The 22,240-nt window shown below is 41.8% G+C and overlaps 1 protein-coding gene across 2 annotated transcripts in view; it reads right to left on the bottom strand.

Annotated features, from left to right (window-relative positions):
- Positions 1 to 8,069, bottom strand: part of LOC111972552 (solute carrier family 22 member 6-A-like) — a 13,995-nt gene extending 5,926 nt beyond the window's left edge. Inside the window, exons 1-3 of one of the 2 annotated variants that reach the window (XR_011480873.1) lie at positions 7,295 to 8,069; positions 735 to 838; positions 63 to 217 (exon numbers count right to left, since the gene is read on the bottom strand). Coding sequence is in view for 1 of the 2 variants with exons in the window: in XM_023999561.2 (XP_023855329.1) it covers positions 63 to 217; positions 735 to 838; positions 7,295 to 7,702 (667 nt within the window). In the remaining variant the exon portion in view is untranslated. The remainder of the gene's footprint in view (positions 1 to 62; positions 218 to 734; positions 839 to 7,294) is intronic. The other variant, XM_023999561.2, reaches the window with a different exon arrangement.
- Positions 8,070 to 22,240: the final 14,171 nt, after the last annotated feature.

Below are 22,240 nucleotides of genomic sequence, written 5' to 3'. Positions count from 1 at the left end.
AGAGAGAGAGAGAGAGAGAGAGAGAGAGAGAGAGAGAGAGAGAGAGAGAGAGAGAGAGAGACCTAAAACAAATGCGTTCATGATGACAGCAGAAATAGTGGTTCCAACAACAAAGCGCAGGAAAACATATATGTAGAAATTTGGGGCGAACGCAGCTCCGACCCCACAGGTTGACTGGATAGTCAAACCAACCAGGATTATGTTCCTGCGTCCATACCTGAAACAAGAAAGAGGGAGATTATACCTTTTTAAATGACTAGAAACTGTTTCACTTGAGGTGTCCTCACTCACGGTACTGTACGGGTGTGTTGAGAATGAATTGGACTGATTGGGAGTGGGAAATGTGCTGCAAGTTATATGCACTCTTTAATATCCCGTGTTAAAACGCTTCAAATGCTATTGACTTGGCTGGCCTACAAGAGCTCTGAATAAGACTGCTTCTACTGAAAATAGTCTGTGCAGACATTTCTCTGTGTACTTTCTATAAATAATCCGAGTTACACAAAGAAAATGTGCCAGCAAATGTAAATATCAATACAAGCTGCAAAGCGTTCATTGAGCTCAATTTTTGTTTTACTTCACCTAAAGTGGGACTGAGTTTGTGTGAGTTTCGTTTAGCATGACCCTGCATTAAGTTTGTGACCTACCTAGAATACATGTCTCATAGATCATCAGGCTAAATGAGATAAAAATAAAAAAACATGGTGGAAAATGCACAGTTGTTTTATACTTACTTATCAGCTAAGAAACCAAACAGCACAGCGCCAACTAGAAGACCAAACATGTAGATTGAGGAACCAACATGGTTTAGATTGGCGTGGTCACACACCAGATCCCACTGTCAAGGACAGAGGGTTCAAATTAGTTAAAAAGCTACGTCATATTGGCAAGCACCTATTGCACAGCCCTGTAACTGTATTTTGACTGTGGTGTCCAAATATTTTGCCCATGAGCTATAGAAGTCTATGAGCACATGCTTCTCAACAGATTCCATCTAAGTGTCCATCATGGCTCTCACATCAATAATAACAAATGAGTCGTTCCATGTAATATCAGCATGCCATGACACCCACCATCTTAGATTGTTCTGAAATCGTGTCTGTATTTACAAATCGATAAGATTAGCGTTCCTGCAACATTATTTAGTTGAAAATCAAATAAAAGGGTCAAAAGCCACTGACGCACCCACCACCAATCTCACCCCTACAACCAGTATACAGTATCAGTTCTCTATGTCTGACAAGTAGTATGGAGCTGCGGCTTGGAGTATTGCTTCTTCATCCTAAGTAATGTATTCCCTGTGAATCTGATGTTTTTCCCCCCTTGTTCAGAGAAGTTAGCCATTGAAGTCACTAGTTTGCATTTCTTTACCATAAATGTGTGTGAAAGTACAAGGTACAAGGTACAATGTACCCTATTGCAATCATGTTAGCACAGCGTAAAACTGTTGTACTGATTAAAGAAGCAATAAAACTGGCCTTCTTTAGACTATTTGAGTATCGTGAGCATCAGCATTTGTGGGTTCGATTACAGGCTCAAAATGGCCAGAAACAAAGAACTTTCTTCTGAAACTCGTCAGTCTATTCTTGTTCTGAGAAATGAAGGCTATTCCATGCGAGAAATTGCCAAGAAACTGAAGATATCGTACAATGCTGTGTACTACTCCCTTCACAGAACAGCGCAAACTGGGCTTAACCAGAATAGAAAGAGGAGTGGGAGGCCCCGGTGCACAACTGAGCAAGAGGACAAGTACATTAGTGTCTAGTTTAAGAAACAGACGCCTCACAAGTCCTCAACTGGCAGCTTCATTAAATAGTGCCCGCAAAACACCAGTCTCAATGTCAACAGTGAAGAGTCGACTCCGGGATGCCGTTTTGCGGGTACTAGTTAATGAAGCTGCCAGAGGACTTGTGAGGCGAACCCACAAATGCTGATGCTCCAGATACTCAACTAGTCTAAAGAAGTCCAGTTTTATTGCTTCTTTAATCAGTACAACAGTGTTCAGCTGTGCTAACATAACTGCAAAAGGGTTTTCTAATGATCAATTAGCCTTTTAAAATTATAAACTTGGATTAGCTAACACAACGTGCCATTGGAACACAGGAGTGATGGTTGCGGATAATGGGCCTCTGTACGCCTATGTAGATATTCCATAAAAAATCTGCCGTTTCCAGCTACAATAGTCATATACAACATTAACAATGTCTAGGACCATGCATCAGGACTACCTGGCCTGATGACTCCTTGCTGTCCCCAGGCCACCTGGCTGTGCTGCTGCTCCAGTTTCAACTGTTCTGCCTGCGGCTATGGAACCCTGACCTGTTCACCGGACGTGCCACCAGTCTCAGACCTGCAGTTTTCAACTCTCTAGAGACAGCAGGAGCGGTAGAGATACTCTGAATGATCGGCTATGAAAAGCCAACTGGCATTTACTCCTGAGGTGCTGACCTGTTGTACCCTCAACAACCACTGTGATTATTATTATTTGACCCTGCTGGTCATCTATGAACATTTGAACATCTTGGCCATGTTGTGTTATAATCTCCACCCGGCACAGCCAGAAGAGGACTGGCCACCCCTCATAGCCTGATTCCTCTCTAGGTTTCTTCCTAGGTTCTGGCCTTCCTAGGGAGTTTTTCCTAGCCACCGTGCTTCTACACCTGCATCGCTTGCTGTTTGGGGTTTTAGGCTGGGTTTCTGTACAGCACTTTGTGACATCAGCTGATGTAAGAAGGGCTTTATAAATACATTTGATTGATTGATTGATTGATTTACACTGTATTTCTGATCAATTTGATATTATTTTAATGGACAAAAAAAGGTGCTTTTCTTTCAAAAACAAGGACATTTCTAAGTGACCCCAAACTTTTGAATGGTAGTGTATATGTAATGTGATTGGTGACATTTACCATTAAAGCCAACCCTCGGAAGTTGTGGGAACATACGTTTTTGGTTTCCCATTGGTTCTGGGAACAAAGCCAAGTTTCCTGACCGGTACAACTAAACGTTTTTTAAACGTTCTGAGAACAGAAGAGAACATTTTGCTGCTTCTGGGAAGGTACATTTTTAGTTGCAGGGAGGTTCTGAGAATGTTTTACTATGGTTCCTTAAAAGTTGTCCTGTGAGGATTTAAAAAAAAAAAAATTAAATACCGCCTTTTTCTCCCCAATTTCATGAGTACGATCTTGTCTCATCGCTGCAACTCCCCAACGTGCTCGGAAGCCAGCCGCACCAATGTGTCGGAGGAAACACTGTTCAACTGACAACCGAAGTCAGCCTGCAGGGGAACGAAGTCAGTCTGCATGCTTCCTTGTCTCATCGCTTCAACTCCCGACAGGGAGTCGTCCTCTGAAACATGACCTGCCAAACCACGCTTCTTAACACCCGCTCACTTAACCCGGAAGCCAGCCGCACCAATGTGTCGGAGGAAACAACATTCAACTGACGACCGAAGTCAGCCTGCAGGCTTCCTGGGAGGTTTTATTAACGTTCTGAGAACAGAAATGATAGGTTATTTTTAAGGTTCCTTAAAACTTTCACTGAACATCTCAATAAGACTTTTAATAAAACGAATAGCTTAGGTTAACTGTTATGAACTCCAAGCACTGTTAGGACACATATAAATTAATTTGCTTAGGCATTAATCATGCATTTCTTTTTTATTGTGGAACGGCATCAGTGAAATTCGAACCTATTATCTTATGTTCTCTACCTATGGAATTAGTTCACTGCTCCACCAGTATGGAGCTAACATGTCATGTTTTCTTTTATTCATACAAAGCTGTTAATTTTAGTCAACTCAAACAGACCCCATTTCAAAGGAAACTAGCACTCATTAAGATCAGTTGTGGCCAATTAGTGGCCAACACACTTAACAAGATAGAGGATAGTTCCTCAATATGTGCTGAGAATGTTCCAAAGCCAAGCAACTATGCTGCAACATTCCCAGAATGTTGTGGGAAGGTTATATGCAAAATAACCATAGGACAACCACACTCTCACCAAGCTCTAAGAAACATCTGGTTCTCAGAACGTTATGTGCTAGCTGGGTATTTGTTTGGGACTATATCCAGACCATTAAAACCATTAGAACTGCTGTAGAATAATGGCTTGCTTGTTCACCAAGAATGGTCTAACTAATCCAGAACTTTTGTGAAGGGAATAAACCACACACAGAGCAGCCATTTCCTGGACACAGATTAAGCCTAAGAGAAGGACAAACTGAATTGCTTTCATGGAGGACTGGCTTGAATTGTGAGGATGACCACACATTTTATTTTCATCATGAGCAAAAGCTATTGGTTTTCTACCCAAAGTTCCAAAGAAAATGTTGTAATCCATTGAAACACAAGACCAGCTGGATAAAATGGTGTGGCAGTAGCAGGGACAGTGGCATCTCCAATGGCATTGAGGAGTACACCACATCTGTCATTGGCTTCATCAATAAGTGCATCGATGACGTCGTCCCCACAGTGACCGTGCGTACATACCCCAACAAGAAACCATGGATTACAGGCAGCATCTGCACTGAGCTAAAGGCTAGAGCTGCCGTTTTCAAGGAGCGGGACTCTAACCCGGAAGCTTATAAGAAATCACGCTATACCTTCCGACGAACCATCAAACAGGCAAATTGTCAATACAGGACTAAGATCGAGTCGTACTACACCGGCTCCGACGCTCGTCGGATGTGGCAGGGCCTGCAAACCATTACAGACTACAAAGGGAAGCACAGCCGAGAGCTGCCCAGTGACACGAGCCTACCAGACGAGCTAAACTACTTCTATGCTCGCTTCGTGGCAAATAACACTGGAACATGCATGAGAGCACCAGCTGTACCGGAAGACTGTGTGATCACACCCTCCGCAGCCGATGTGAGTAAGACCTTTAGCCAGGTCAACATTCACAAGGCCGCAGGGCCAGACGGATTACCAGGATGTGTACTGCGAGCATGCGCTGACCAACTAGCAAGTGTCTTCACTGACATTTTCAACCTATCCCTGTACGAGTCTGTAATACCAACATGTTTTAAGCAGACCACCATAGTGCCTGTGCCCAAGAACACTAAGGTAACCTGCCTAAATGACTACCGACCCGTAGCACTCACGTCTATAGCCATGAAGGCTGGTCATGGCTCACCCTGGGACTAAACACCTCCCTCTGCAACTGGATACTGGACTTCCTGATGCCCCCCCACCGCATCCCCCCCCCCAGGTGGAAGGTAGTAACAAACACATCCGCCAAGCTGATCCTCAACACATGGCCCCTCAGTGATGCGTGCTCAGCCCCCTCCTCTACTCCCTGTTCACTCAGACTGCATGGCCAGGCACGACTCCAACACCATCATTAAATTTGTCAATGACACAACAGTGGTATGCCTGATCACCGACAACAACGGACAGCTATAGGAGAGTCAGAGAGCCTGGCCGTGCGGTGCCAGGACAACAACCTCTCCTTCAATGTGATCAAGACAAAGGAGATGATTGTGGACTAAAGGAAAAAGAGACCAAGCACCCCCATTCTCATCGACGAGGCTGCAGTGGAACAGGTTGAGAGCTTCAAGTTCCTTGGTGTCCAACATCACCAACAAACTAACATGGTCCAAGCACACCATGACAGTCGTGAAGCAGGCACAACAAAACCTATTCCCCCTCAGGAGACTGAAAAGATTGGCATGGTCCTCAGATCCTCAAAAGGTGCTACAGCTGCACCATCGGCATCCTGACTGGGGCATCACTGCTTGGTATGGACACTAATCGGCCTCCGACCGCAAGTACTACAGAGGTAGTGCAAACGGCCCAGTACATCACTGGGGCCAAGCTTCCTGCCATCCAGGACCTCTATACCAGGCGTGTCAGAGAAACGCCCTGAAAAGTCTAGGTCTAGTCCAAGAGGCTTCTAAACAGCTACTACCCCCAAGCCATAAGATTTCTGAACATCTAGTCAAAGGCTACCCAGACTATTCACATCGCCCCCCCCCCCCCTTCCACACCACTACCACTCTCTGTTTCATCTATACATAGTCACCTTAATTAAACTCTACCTACATGTACATACTACCTCAACTAACCTCAACTAACACATTGACTCTGTACCGGCATCCCCTGTAAATATTGTTGTTTTTTACTGCTCCTCTCTAATTACTTTTACTTTATCTCTATTCTATCCATATTTTTGGAAACTGCACTGTCGGTTAGGCTCATAAGTAAGCATTTCCCGTAAGTCTACTACACCTGTTGTATTGGCCGCATGTGACAATAACATTTGATCTGATTTGATATAGTGGGCAAAACCTGGTACTTTCACACTCATTTATCGTAAATAATGTAAGTGACTTCAATTGTAATTTCTCTGAACAGGTGAACAAACATCACAAGGTACACAGGGAAGCAATAATCCAAGAATCTATACTATAATAATTCTATACTACAATCTGAGCAGAATCTGAGAATGGCGGGTGTCAATCTTTTTGAGTGGAACGCACACCCCGTGGAATGTAAACGAACGGGTTATGAGTTGTCATACATCCTTACTGTATAGACAGCCTTTAACAGTCGGCCCCGGTGGAGTCTGATCAAATCAAAGTTTACTGGTTGCGTACACAGTCTCCAGACGTTATCCAGGTGCAGGAAATGCTCATGTTTCTCGCCCAATAATGCAGCAATATCTAGCAATACAGTAACAATACACACCTCCCCCCCCAAAAAATAAATAAATAAAGTACAATAAACTAAGAACATTAAGAACGGGCAATCCTAGCTCAGTGTTTGTAAATCAAAAACCTTCAACATGTTCTGCGGGCTGGGACCATTCCACTATGGTTAGTGTCGCGTGTTGAAGTCCCTCAAGATGCACTAGACCCAATCAGTGTCATTCAAGTATCCCCCACCCAACCCTGATCTTACATACTGTTTACTAGGTGGTCATGGGGGGAATAACTTCACTGGCCAGGCTAAGAGAAGAGATGAGAGAAGGAGAAGAGAGAGAGAGAGAGAGAGAGAGAGAGAGAGAGAGAGAGAGAGAGAGAGAGATGCCTGCACCACAGGAGTCCATCTCACAACCCTCCACTCTCCCGCAGCCCAGCCTAGATCAGGTTCAGATATCACCACCACTACACAGTTACATAGCTGTAAAAATGCTTCCAGGGAAATAACCACATAACCAACTGCAGAATGGCTTCAATTCATGTGAGAATGTGGGACCAGAAGGTGTTCATCACATTTCAACCCCCCAGACAGACAGAGAGAGAGCCTGCCCTGCCTGGCAAGTCCATTTTCCTGCCGTGTCTCTTACTCACCTCGGTTGCCACGGTGCTGTGGAAGGTCGCCTTGCTGAATTCCCATCCCCCTTGGCAACCCTCAGTGGCGTGGCTGTCACTAAGGGCCAGGGCGGTGCTGTGATTCAGCTGAGCCAGCGGGGTGCCAGGGATCCCCCCAGGGACAGAGCAGGACCGGCCAGGGTCACCGTCTGGGCCGGTCACCAGGCTGAAGTTTAAATTGGGAGGGTCTGAGCTGGTGGTCAAGGGCCAGGTGGTGTTGGTGGAGCGACAGAGATGAGGGGGGACGGCCCCTGTGAATACGGATATCAGCATGTGGAACGCCAGCAGGATCTGGGGGAGGCAAATCCACACATACAGGCTCTTCTGGAACTTGCCAAAGCCCCCAATATGAGAAAGAATCTCGTCAAAATTCATGCTTCTTTCCATGGCTGCTATTCCAATGCAGACCTTACCCTAACGTATCACCACGGATACAAGTCCAACACAGCAGTGCACTCTCAAGTTGCCACTAAAGATCTGAGAGTGGAACAGAAGGCTGAAGGCTGAGAGGCAGCTGGCACAGAGCTCAGGATTATCTACAAAGGCTGGTTTAATAATGAGTTGTGTCAGTCATCTCATTCAGATGCAATCACACCTGTCTGTAGCGTAGTGAACCCTGAGTGCAGGCAGGCTGTCGCTGTCGTCTGCGATGTTGTGAACCCGCGGGCACTGCACTAGCAGGGTAATATAACTGTCATCTGCAGGGGGGGAGGGAACTAGATCATGGGGTGGAGTCCAAGCTCAGAAGGAGGAGTTGCTCTTTGTGATAGCTGAGTGACTGCATTCGCTCGCTCTCCCTCTCGCTCTGTTTATTTGCATGGTGAGAACCTTATATTATGGAAACAGTGGTAATAAGTCATATAGAAGCCCATAACACAACATACAGACATAAAGTGAAGGCTAATTGTCAAATGTATCAGAGGGACTCAAATTTCAAGAGGGATGTACAATAAAAGTCAACCTAAGCCCAAAGTTATCGTGCAGACAACTCCTTAGAAAGTCTGTGTGTGTACATGTATTTTTGCTTTACATTACGTTTTCAACAATCAGATTCCCAACAATGACGTGGGAATATTGCTAAGCTGTAAATCCACTTGCCTGCCCCCTGAGACACTACAGTTGCAAAACACCACCAAATGCCCCCAGTTCTAAAGAAATGCAAATTCTCTCTGGCACCCAATCATTCATCTGGCATGGGGATGCCAACAGGGGAGAGCTGGCTGGGGCTAAGCTGGCCAGACAAAAGCAGCAGATAAATAACATGGCAGGGGACTTGTACACGACACAAATGAAAGGCATGTACTCTGGCAACTCCATAATTACCCATTTTCCCTGGCTCTTATCATTTCATCTTCTCCCCTGTTGTGGTGTCACATGTTTGAACATGGTGAGTGCTCTTTTCTCTCAGTGAGCCACAGCCCATCGCTCTCAACTAGGGAGGAACTCAATAATGTCTGGATGTTGAAATGACTGCCACTGACTATCATGATCATATTCCTCAGACTCACATGTGAAACTAGCATGTGAAGATTTCCTGTGTTTCTCGAGTGACATGAAGACAGCGTCTATGCAATAGATCCTGTGAATGGCAGTGTTGGAAGAACAGGAAGCCAATGAGAAACAATTTGTTTGTCAATTTGTTTGTCAATTGTTTCTCCCTGATAATGATCCAAGTTAATGTTTAGTTCCATAAAGGGCAAATGCTTTCTTTATAATGATGGCTAGCGGAGTAGAACACTTGAAAAATTAAAGGAGAGCCGGCACACTCCAGGAGCTCAGATGCAATAATTGAATAACCTAATGACTAATGTTTGGACAGACAAGCTGTCTTCATCAGGGTATAATGACAAACGCTGCGGGGTGACTCGTTTATATGGTACCAAAGGACACACACAGGTGTCTGTAATCATGGCCGGGTGTGGCCTGATATCATTGGTTAAGTCTCAGATATAAAAAATAACATACCAAAAACATGAATAGATAGCATACTATCATAGATACAATTTGGCTACATAGGCCTACAAACATTTACAATAGCAAAATCACAATAATCACAAGAATAGCTTCAGATCAAAGTCTACGTTGAGACCGAAGGGAGCAAGAGTCTTTACATTAAAGATCCAGGCAGCCTCTCGTTTTAACAATAAATTGTCGAGGTCACCCCCTTTCCTAGGGAGGGTGACATGTTTGATGCCGATATAACGTAGGGACGAGATCGAGTGGTTTGCTTCCAAAAAGTGGGCCGCAACTGGTAAGTCGAGTTTTTGCACCTAATGGTGCTACGATGCTCTGAGATACGTACTTTTAATTCACGCTTTGTTTTACCCAAATCATTTTTACCACAAGGACAAGTTATAAAATAAATAACTGCCTTAGTGGAGCACATGATAACACCTTAAATTGGGATCTGTTTCCCTGTTTGGGGGTGTTTGAAGGATCTACATTTATAAGTGCCATTACATTGAGCACAGCCATTACACTTGTAGTTTCCATCCAGTAGGGGCGTAAATAGTCGTTGTGCAGGGATATCTTGGGGTGGTAAATCAGAGTTTACCAGTTCATCTCTGAGGTTTCTGCCCCGTGAGAATACGATCAAGGGAGGGTCCGAAAACACATGACCGATACTGTCATCGGATCTTAGAATGTGCCAATGTTTGTGAACGATTCCCTTGATTTGTTCAGAGGACTTTGAATAGCGGGTAGTTAGAACACAAGAATGCTTCTTTTTGCAAGACTGACCTTGAAAAAGATCCTGTCTCGGTTTGTTTTGAATGTTCTCAATGGCAATATTAATCTGACCATTTTTGTACCCCCTCTCCTTGAATTTTCTTTGCGTCTCAGCCATATTTCTGTCGAAATCGGATAGTTTTTTGCAAATTCTTTTGATTCGACAGAATTGGCTGTAGGGCAAACTGTTTTTTGAAGGGACAACTATCAGCCCTCAACAAACGATCAGTAGGTTTCCTGTAAAGATCAGTGTATAGAACGTTATCCTCACACAAGATCAGAAGATCAAGGAAACTGATTTGACGTGTGTCAGATTGCATAGTAAATCTCAGATGCTCAGAAAAAAAGTTCAGAAAAGCATGGAACGCCTGGAGCTGTTTTGCATCACCCCTCCATAGAACAAAAATATCATCAATATACCGTTTCCAAATAATGATGTTAGGCAAGAAAACATTTTTGAGAGGATTGAAAATGGACTGTTTCTCCATGTAACCCACATACACATTAGCATAGTTAGGAGACATGGGGGATCCCATAGCAGTACCATTCGTCTGAATGAAGAAATCATTTAGAAACATGAAGTAGTTGTGTGTGTGTGTGAGTACTATTTCAGCCAATGTTATAAAGCATGCACTGGAAGGTAGTTCATTAGGGTCACGTTGCAGAAGAAAATGTTCCATAGCTTTAATACCGCCCTCGTGTGGAATATTCGTGTATAACGACTCAACGTCAAAAGTAACAAACAAAGTATTATCAGGGAGAGGATCAAGAGATTCTATGATAGAGATCATACTGCTGGTGTCCTTTACAAAGGCGGGGAGCTGTTCTGCGAGTGGTCTAATAAAAAAGTCGATAGAGGGGCCGTTACTGCATCAATGCCCGCTACAATAGGGCGCCCTGGAGGTTTTGTAACATTCTTGTGTAATTTCGGCAAAGTATAGAAAGTAGCAATTTTAGGGTGTTGAATAGCCAAAAAGTCTTATTCTTTTTTGGATATCTGACCAGAACTTAAATACCCATCTAGGACAGTAAAGATAGTGTTATGAAATTGGGCAGTGGGGTCCCTTCTGAGTTTCTTGTAAAAGGTGTTGTCAAGCAGTTGACTATGACACTCATTTACATAAACAGTCCTATCCAAGAGTACAACCGACCCACCCTTATCAGCAGGGCGGGTAAGGACTGACGCATCGGATTGTAAATCAAGCAAAGCTTGTTTTTAATCCTTAGGTAAATTATGGAAAGATATGTACTCCTGTTTGTTCTTAAGGAGATGAACAACATATTATGCAACGAGTCTGCAAAATGTCTCAATAGAGTGATTGCGATTGTAATGAAGGTACAAAATAACTCATATTTCTAAAAGGAGTCGGGGTATGTGCAGGTGAGCAACCTACATGTTCAGTGAAAATATCACGATTAGATGAGCTAAAGTATTCCCCTTAAACTGATGTTTTATTAAAAACTTAAACATGTCTACCTTAACATCGAAATCATTGCACTGAGTTGTAGGCACAACATATAACCCTTTACTAAGCAAGGAGACATGGGCAGGGCTCAATATCTTGCTTGATAAATTGAAGACACTCAGTCCCGTGGGTCCCTCTGCCTTTGGTAGTCGTTTCTTCTTACCCCGTCGGGTGCGGCATCTCGTCCGTGCGCGTGTCCGCCTCCACCTCCGAGTTTCGGTCGGCCCAGTCTCTGGTTGGATAAAAAACTCGCTCTGGAAGCATGTGGATAGAAGTAAGCGGCCTCCCTCCCGCGTCTGTCATGGAGAGGAGGAGCAGAACATTCTGCCAGTTGTTCAAGGGTAAAGTGGGGATTTCATAATGGAAACTACATTTTAGCTGGATAATGCAGGCAACGGCATGACATCACCGGACAGGAATAAAAACCTTAGTAAAGTGGAAAACAGGGAATGGCAAATGGCTGTCACAGACTTGGCGTGGTGGGCACTAGGCAGTGGGCTGTAATCTGCTGTAGTCTGATATAGGTTAAATGCAGATTCTTTGAATGGTGTGTTTCAAGGATAACTAATAATAATGTAAATCAGGAATGGCAGGAATTAGTCTAGCGGCCAGCTATCTAAACTTATAGTAATCATGGTTGAATTAACGACCGGGGTCCCACCCCTCTCCCACAGATATCATATTAAAAACTGCAACCATTTCTCTCTACTCCATTTGTGGGTGTGGGTGTGGGTACGCAGACCCGTGAGCCACTGTGGCCCTCCATGATGAGTTCAGATTTTTTGTGGTCCCCACCCCCATCAACGTTGCCCATCCCTGATGTAAGTGTATGTCATATCCATAAAATAATACATTTGTTTACAAACCATCAAAAACCGGCAGACCTGCCTTGAGAGCAGTCTTTGTTTCCACTACAGCAAGATTGACATGTGAACATTCCTGGACGTTTACAATTTATTTGCATAATTCCTCAAATCTAAGCGAATCAGATGAACAACCAATCTTACAACTTGTCATAAGCCTCATTATGTGAGGATGCGTTACACTTCTGTTGAAGCATCATGCTGTTAGTTCTTCAGTCCAACATATTGTTGACCACAGAGTAACTGGCAATGGCATTTACTCTACTCCAGTTTAGTGTGAGATCCTGTGAAAGGTGTGTGTGTAATTTATGAGTGGCTGAGCTGAGAACAGCACAGCTTTGGACAGGAATGTCCCCCAGGGCCTCCCTGTCTAGGGGACCTGTCAGAGATGGCTCCTGGGAGGAAGAGGAGGTGGCCCTCTGTTTCAATGTTTATTAAAGCACTCAGAGAGGTCTCACCTACATTTTTGTTAAATAGTTTTTAGCAATCACCAACGGCGGAAACAGAAGTGTGAATAATTGCGCTGTAACTGTCAAGTTCAAGACATCAGGTAGTATATTTAAGACGAGAGTGAAAGTAAAAATAACTACTCAGTTTGAACCAGAGACATTTACTGCACAATGGGGTTCATGAAAGAAGCTCTGGCACAAATTCCTGTTTGTGATATAGGATTCCCTCTGGTTGTTCTGTGTGCCCCCTTGTGGTAGGAGAAGTATATTTTATGCAACAGGCAGCTACAAAACTGTCGGCAGGGTTACTGTTTCAAAAACCTTCAGAACGTTTTGCTGTCATGCGCTGGCCATAAGAGAAACACTTTCATAACCCCATGCCATATGATATGAATATGTTGGATGAAAAGTAAAAATAACCATTATGTATGGATATTATGAAAAATAACTTTGGTTATTACTTTATCTTATAATCAATACATGATACTCTTTGGAGATCATTCATAGAAGGGAGTCTTGCCTATATGAGTGGCTGCATTCCATATCAGTGTGTGTGTGCGTGGGGGAAAGAGAGAGAGAGAGACTGTCTGTTAGTGTGTCAGGATGCCACAGGCCCTTCCACCACTTCATTAAGAAACTAATACATGTATGTGTTTGTGCATGTGACGCCAGCCTCAGCACCTCCATCCCAAGCCCAGTATCCTGTCCACAGACCCCATCCTTGCGTACGGCACAAGAGGAAGGGGGACACATCAGCAGCTTGTGCCCCCACATCCACTGTGGTCTGTCTGTCTGTCTGTCTGTCTCGATATCAGGACACCTGACTGTCAGTTAATCTCCGCATTTATACTGAACAGAAGCATTTTTTAATTTGTATTTTTATTTATTTAAACTTTATTTAACTAGGCAAGTGTAAACGCAACATGCAACAATTTCTAAGATTTTACTGAGTTACAGGAAATCAGTCAATTTAAATAAATTCATTAGGCCCTAATCTATGGATTTCACATGGCTGGGAATACAGATTTGCATCATGCAGTGCGACACATCTCCTTCGCAGTTGATCAGGCTGTTGATTGTGGCCTGTGGAATGTTGTCCCACTCCTCTTCAATGGTTGTGCGAAGTTGCTGGATATTGGCGGGAGCTGGAACCTCAGTCATTCTACACATCGATCCAGAGCATCCAAAACATGCTCAATGGGTGACATGTCTGGTGAGTATACAAGCCATGGAAGAACTGGGACATTTTCAGCTTCCAGGAATTGTGTACAGATCCTTGTGACATGGGGCTGTGCATTATCATGCTGAAATATGAAGTGATGGCGGTGGATGAATGGTACGACAATGGGCCTCAGGATCTCGTCACGGTATATCTATAGATTCAATTTGCCATCTATAAAATGCAATTGTGTTCGTTGTCCGTAACTTATGCCTGCCCATACCATAACCCCACCACCACCATGGGGAACTATGTTACAACGTTGACATCAGCAAACCGCTCGCCCACACAACGCCATATACAGTGGGGAGAACAAGTATTTGATACACTGCCGATTTTGCAGGTTTTCCTACTTACAAAGCATGTAGAGGTCTGTCATTTTTATCATAGGTACACTTCAACTGTGAGAGACGGAATCTAAAACAAAAATCCAGAAAATCACATTGTATGATTTTTAAGTAATTAATTTGCATTTTATTGCATGACATAAGTATTTGATCACCTACCAACCAGTAAGAATTCCGGCTCTCACAGACCTGTTAGTTTTTCTTTAAGAAGCCCTCCTGTTCTCCACTCATTACCTGTATTAACTGCACCTGTTTGAACTCGTTACCTGTATAAAAGACACCTGTCCACACACTCAATCAAACAGACTCCAACCTCTCCACAATGGCCAAGACCAGAGAGCTGTGTAAGGACATCAGGGATAAATTGTAGACCTGTACAAGGCTGGGATGGGCTACAGGACAATAGCCAAGCAGCTTGGTGAGAAGGCAACAACTGTTGGCACAATTATTAGAAAATGGAAGAAGTTCAAGATGACGGTCAATCACCCTCGGTCTGGGGCTCCATGCAAGATCTCACCTCGTGGGGCATCAATGATCATGAGGAATGTGAGGGATCAGCCCAGAACTACACGGCAGGACCTGGTCAATGACCTGAAGAGAGCTGGGACCACAGTCTCAAAGAAAACCATTAGTAACACACTACGCCGTCATGGATTAAAATCCTGCAGCGCACGCAAGGTCCCCCTGCTCAAGCCAGCGCATGTCCAGGCCCGTCTGAAGTTTGCCAATGACCATCTGGATGATCCAGAGGAGGAATGGGAGAAGGTCATGTGGTCTGATGAGACAAAAATAGAGCTTTTTGCTCTAAACTCCACTCGCCGTGTTTGGAGGAATAGAAGGATGAGTACAACCCCTGTCTCTTATACACATCTAGATGTGTATAAGAGACAGATTGAAGGGAGGATGGATGGGGCCATGTATCGCGAGATCTTGACCAACAACCTCCTTCCCTCAGTAAGAGCATTGAAGATGGGTCGTGGCTGGGTCTTCCAGCATGACAACGACCCGAAACACACAGCCAGGGCAACTAAGGAGTGGCTCCGTAAGAAGCATCTCAAGGTCCTGGAGTGGCCTAGCCAGTCTCCAGACCTGAACCCAATAGAAAATCTTTGGAGGGAGCCGAAAGTCCGTATTGCCCAGCGACAGCCCCGAAACCTGAAGGATCTGGAGAAGGTCTGTATGGAGGAGTGGGCCAAAATCCCTGCTGCAGTGTGTGCAAACCTGGTCAAGAACTACAGGAAACGTATGATCTCTGTAATTGCAAACTAAGGTTTCTGTACCAAATATTCAGTTCTGCTTTTCTGATGTATCAAATACTTATGTCATGCAATAAAATGCAAATTAATTAATTAAAAATCATACAATGTGATTTTCTGGATTTTTGTTTTAGATTCCTTCTCTCACAGTTGAAGTGTACCTATGATAAAAATTACAGACCTCTACATGCTTTGTAAGTAGGAAAACCTGCAAAATTGTCAGTGTATCAAATACTTGTTCTCCCCACTGTATGTGGTCTGTGGTTGTGAGGCCGGTTGGAGGTACTGCCAAATGCTCTAAAACAAAGTTGGAGGTGGCTTATAGTAGAGAAATTAACATGAAAGTATCTGGCGAGAGCTCTGGTGGACATTTATGCAGTCAGTATGCCAATTGCACGCTCCCTCAAAACTTGAGACATCTGCGGCATTGTGTTGCATGACAAAACTGCATATTTCAGAGTGGCCTTTTAATGTCCCCAGCACAAGGTGCATCTGTGTAATGACCATGCTGTTTAATCAGCTTTGTGATATGCTACACCTGTCAGATGGATGGATTATCTTGGCAAAAGAGAAATGCTCACTAACATGGATGGAAATACATTTGTATACAACATTTGAGAGAAATAAGCTTTTTGTGCGTGTGGAACATTTCTGGGATTTCTTATTTCAGCTCATGAAACATGGGACCAACACTTTACATGTTTCGTTTATATTATTGTTCAGTGTAGATTCCCTTTCTTTGATCTGCTCAGTTAGTGAAGTTAGACTTTCCTGGCACCTTTCCTATTAAAGGGTTACTAAACACTGACATATAGCAAATGAGACTAGTACAATTTAAACATCCAAATCCTTGGGTGTTTTGTTTGGTCGAGGCTTATGTGCAATACAGTGACACAACATCACCTCTCAATGTACAGCAACAATGAAGTATAACTCAGTTTGATAATATTCTCAGCTTAGACAGTGCATTATCAGCTTTTAAGGGGCATGAAGTCTAATGAGGTCTAATGCTTCGAAAGCCTTGACCTGATATTCAGTGTACTCGTGCCTCTAGACTACTACTGTAGGCGATACAAATCAAACATTGGTGTCATATGAAGCTTTACCGCTTGCTCTGTAATATGAGTAGTATGTGAAGCCCAGAGTTGATCCTCGGGCATTGTTAAAGCAATTGTACATGAGAGAACGAACAAACAACTAGTTGGTACTCGGCTCCGCCTCGTATCTACGACCGCAGCACAGCCGTGCAAAAAAAGTTGTTTAACACAACGTCGGGTGTAAAATTGCTTTTCTACAATGAAACAAAAAACATTATTTTAAAATGTATTCATAGGCTACTATTTCATCCCTCAAGAAGTATATACTGTTGTCCCGACATAAATATTGAGTTGCAAGCCAAGCCGACTGGTCATTTGTTCGATTGGCACTGTTGCCAGCCAAGCCGGTTGGTTGTTTGTTCGATTGGCATCGTTGCCAGCCAAGCCTACTGGTCGTTTGTTCCATTGTGGTTTGTTCTATTGGCACGTTGATATGACAAACAAAGATCGTGACTTTGCAGGCTCTTCTCCCTTGCTAGCTAGCAAACTACACAGCTAACACAATCTCTTCAAACTGATGCTGGCGAGACAGCAAACCAGCTGCATTTTGTTTCGTTTGAACTGTTATTCTATTGAGATGAAGAATACATGATTTTGCAGGACTTAGAAAAGCTGTCTGTCTTGTCAAGACATGTTGATTCTCTTTGGGCTGGTGGAAATCGCATTTCAAAATGTTGCAAAGGTCGCAGAAGCAGACAGCAACATGTGTTTAAATCCTGCTGTTGCAAACCAAATGCTAGTATACAAGCAGGGGGAAATAATGTTTAGATGCTTTTTTACACTGGAGATCGAGTTTATGGATTGCCTGGCTGGGAAGATGAGTCAGTGGATCCACAGTGATTTCTCAGATAGAACAGTAAACAAGTAGCCTATTTATGCATCATAGGCCTACCCGTTGTCAACAAAAAATGTGCCCGCTCAACAAAATCCAACACTTCCAGACCGCCTTCAGCTCTTTTATTAGAAAGGACTAACTTTTTTAGTTTGTGACTTATTTTTCCAGATGAAGTCAAGAAAGGTCTTATTGATCGCTACAAGTAGCAGAATTTACAAATAAAGATAATGAGGGGTACACAAAACGAGACAGTCAGAACAGTCAGGACAGAAGTACTCTCCCAAGTATAGAAAGATCTCTTTGTAGCCAATTATTAAATATATTAAATTCTTAATTTTAGGAGAGAAATTCATATGATGTCTGACTAAGTGTTTTTTTGACAGATGTATTCCTAAATATTTAACACAGTCCTTTACAGGAATATTTTCTATTTCTTTATCATCAGAGTCAAATAAAGATTATAAGATTTCACATTTAGAAACATTCAGCATTAATCCTGATGCAATAGAAAATGCAGATATAGCATTAAGGGCATGTGCGACCTGGTCTTTGTCTCTTAAGAAAAGAGTAGTATCATCAGCCAGTTGGGAAATTTTCTTTGTTAAAAATGGTTAAGCCTATACTTCTTTCATTATCAGAATATCTAGAGATAGAAGTTCCACAACCAAAAAATAAAAAAATGAACTGATCGAAAAGATGTTTGATCAATACTGATTCAATATGGTATTTCATTCAAAATAAAGTGTTTAATAAGTTGGGAGGTCTTCAATTTTTACTGAACTGTAATTATATTCCTGAAAGCTAAATTGGCTATGTTTCACTAACCAAGCTTTAAATGGCCTGGAAAATATGTTTCCTGCACAATTTTTCCCACATAAAGCTCTTTTGTGAATAATTCAGACATAACTGTAAGGAATAAGTCATTGTTCTTGTAACGGCAGCCTTCCTCTCTTCACTAGAAGAGAGAGTGTAGCAGGGATCGACCAACACGCAGCGTAGCCAGTGCTCAACATGTTTAAAACTTGTTATGGCTGCAGCCCCGTATTGAAAAACTGGAAAATATGTGCCAATTTTCAAACGGCCTCTTAATCAATTTTTGCTCTTACAATATGCATATTATTATTACTATGGATAGAAAACAGTCTCTAGTTTCAAACCGTTTTAATTATTTCTCTAAGTGGAACAGAACTATTTTTACAGCCCATTTCCTATCCGGAAGTGAGATTTCCAAAATCGATGTCGCCTTCAAGACCTTGTCTATAAAAGGGCATGTCACTTAGGACTGTAGAAAACACGTCATACGCCTTCCTCTGGGTGTCATGCGGAAGTGAGAGCAGAAATGACTTGATTATCTCGTCTGGGATTGAACACAACCTCTTGGAGTGAGACTTGCGCACTTATTTTTTTTTCTGGGCGCGAAGTAGGACCTGGACTCGGCTCCTGGAAAACACTCGTTAAGGTGAATATGATCTCTGGCTTCGATTTTATTGATACATGTCACAATATCATCCTAAAGTATGTTTTTCAATTAGTTTCATTATATTATTGAATTTATTCTGGACTTAGACGTGATGCGACGCAAGAATTGGTTCAAGAACGAGAGGTTAGCACGCACGGCCCAGTGTGCTTGCTACAATTCAAGAGGGAAATCGTTCGTTCTGGATCGAAATAACTGAACAAAGGACCCTTGGAGAACATTCTGATGGAAGATAACAAAGATAAGGACCCAATTTGGGATGCTTTTCATATATCTGTCGAACTGTGCTATGCTACCGTTTGACTAGAATCAATGCTGCTGTGTGCTAGCTATTGTAGTAAGCTAATATACGATATATTGTGTTTTCGCTGTAAAACACTTCAAAAATCGAAATATTGGCTCTATTCACAAGATCTTTGTCTTTCTTTAGCTATCCACCATATATTGTTCTGAAATGTTTTATGATGTGTAATTAGTAGTTGACGTTGGTGTCTGTATTTCTCTGGCTACTCCGTGCGATTTCGACTGTAGCTATGATGTTAGCAGTAATGTAAAACTGATTTATAGCTAAAATATGCACAATTTTTGAACAAAACATAGATTTATTGTGTAAATGTTATAGGACTGTCATCTGAGGTAGTTTTTTCTAGGTTATTTAGGTTGGTTCTAGGTTAGTTAGGTTGGCTTGTGCATGCTACTTGCATCCTACTTGTGCTGTGAAAAATGTCTGTCCTCCTTTTTTTATTTGGTGGTGAGCTAAACATAAAATATATTGTGGTGTTTTCTCTGTAAAACATTTAAAAAATCGGACATGTTGGCTGGATTGGACAAGATGTTTATCTTTCACAATGCTGTATTGGACTTGTTAATGTGTGAAAGTTAAATATAAAAAAAAATAGATTTTGAATTTCGCGCCCTGCACTTGAGCTGGATGTTGTCATAGGTGTACGCGACGGGCTGCAGCCATAACAGGTTAATTAAACGAAAACAGTGAACACTTACAACGATACAAAAAACAAAAAAATGTGGCAAACCGAAACAGTCCTATCTGGTGCAGACAAAACACAGAGACAGGAAACAACCACCCACAATCCCCACACAAAACAAGCCACCTATATATGATTCTCAATCAGGGACAACGATTGACAGCTGCTGCTGATTGAGAACCATATTAGGCTGGACACAGAAACAGACAAACTAGACACACAACATAGAATTCCCCACCCAGCTCACGTCCTGACCAACACTAAACAAGCAAACCACATAAGAACTCTGGTCAGGACGTTAAAGTTCTACCCCAGCTGACATGAGAGGAATATTGACTTTGTTCTTGATGTTTTCGACAAAAGGGTAATATTCACATATGAACAATTTTAACATTGAAAGAGTTTCCAATCCTTTCAGAGAGTTTATTTCTGTGATCAAAGGCGTTCCCAGTGGTCTACTACACAAAATGAAAACTCATCTTAGCTTTGGTAATGATCACAAAGTGTCACACCTGGCCTTTGTTATATATATTTTCTTGATTAGTTTTAGTTAGGTCAGGGTGTGACATGGGGGATGTTTGTGTGTTTTGTCTAGTTTAGGGTGTGTGTATTGTTTAGGGGGTTTTGTAGTATGTATGGGGTTGTGTTCAGTGTAGGTGTTTAGAAAGTTTATGGTTGCCTGATTTGGTTCTCAATCAGAGACAGCTGTTATTGTTGTCTCTGATTGGAGCCATATTTAAGGCAGCCATAGGCTTTAGGTGTTTGTGGGTAATTGTCTATGTGTAGTGTTTTGTCAGCACTATTTGTATTTATAGCTTCACGGTCGTCAGTTTTGTTATTTTGTTGTTTGTGATTAGTGTTCGTTTCGTGTTTTCTCTCTTTCAAAGAATAAAATAAGATGTATTATTCACACTCTGCGCCTTGGTAAATCTCTCACCGCAAGACGATCGTGAACACAAAGTTATCCAGAACTCAGATTGGAAGGCGTGGGCTTACTTGAGAAATCTTGTTGTAATAAATATATAATAAATTCTTCATTCACAAAACAACTTACACCGAGAGGAACATTTTTCTGGAACATGCTTAATTCCTGACATTGTCTGAAAAAATGCATGGTTAAGGCCTTACAAATACTGTATACCAAACAAAGTTAAGGAAGTGCACTTTAACATTTTACATAAGATATATCCATCTAATTCTATGATATCCAAATTTGTGGCTATTGATGATATCTGCGTTTTCTGTGAAAAAGAAGGTGAGAATCTGTCTCACTTGTTCTTTGAATGTAAATTTGTGTCAGAATTTTGGGAAAACCTTGCAAAATACTTATTTACTATTATGAACACTACCCATGTTTTTGAAATTAAGGATATAATATGTTACTATTGCAATGATAATAAGACCATTGAAATGATTGTGCATTTTTTAAATTCTTGTGGCCAAATACTTTATACACAAACAAAAATTAAAAAATTCTATACCAAAATTACAGTTTTTTAAAATTGAATTTAAATATTTTATTAAAACATTAACCCTAATGAATAAGAACAAGAATAACATTTTCCTGAATCATTATAATAAGATGTTTTCAGAGTGATTACAATTGCACTAGAATTGTTTATTTTTTGATTACTTGATATTTTTTATATATTTTAGTATTTTCTCGTTAATACCTGTGTTCTGTTTTGTATGATGTAACAATGTAAATTGTTGATTTGTATTTTTAACAATAAATGAAAAATAAAAAATAAATGTGTACCGCTTACAACACTTTAACCAATCACAATGCTTGTTTTGACCAACCCTTTGTAGAAACTACTTTTACTACTACTACTACTACTACTACACAACACCAGTCAGAAGGGAACATTAGGGCATACTATACTGAACAAAAATATAAACGCAACATGCAACAACTTCAAAGATTTGTCTTAGTTACAGTTAATATAAGGAAATCAGTCAATTTTAATAAATTGATTAGGCCCTAATCTATGGATTTCACATGACTGGGAATACAAATATGCATCTGTTGGTCACAGATACGGTGCTGTGAAAAAGTTTTTGCCCCCTTCCTGATATCTTATTTTTGTAGCAAATTTTTCACACTTAAATGTTTCAGATCCTCAAACAAATTTAAATATTACACAAAGATAACCCAAGTAAACACAAAATGCGGTTTAAGTGATAATTTTATTTATTAAAG

The sequence above is a fragment of the Salvelinus sp. IW2-2015 genome, linkage group LG14 (assembly GCF_002910315.2).
Source record: "Salvelinus sp. IW2-2015 linkage group LG14, ASM291031v2, whole genome shotgun sequence".
Classification (NCBI taxonomy): domain Eukaryota; kingdom Metazoa; phylum Chordata; class Actinopteri; order Salmoniformes; family Salmonidae; genus Salvelinus; species Salvelinus sp. IW2-2015.
This window is presented reverse-complemented; position numbering and strand designations above follow the sequence as displayed.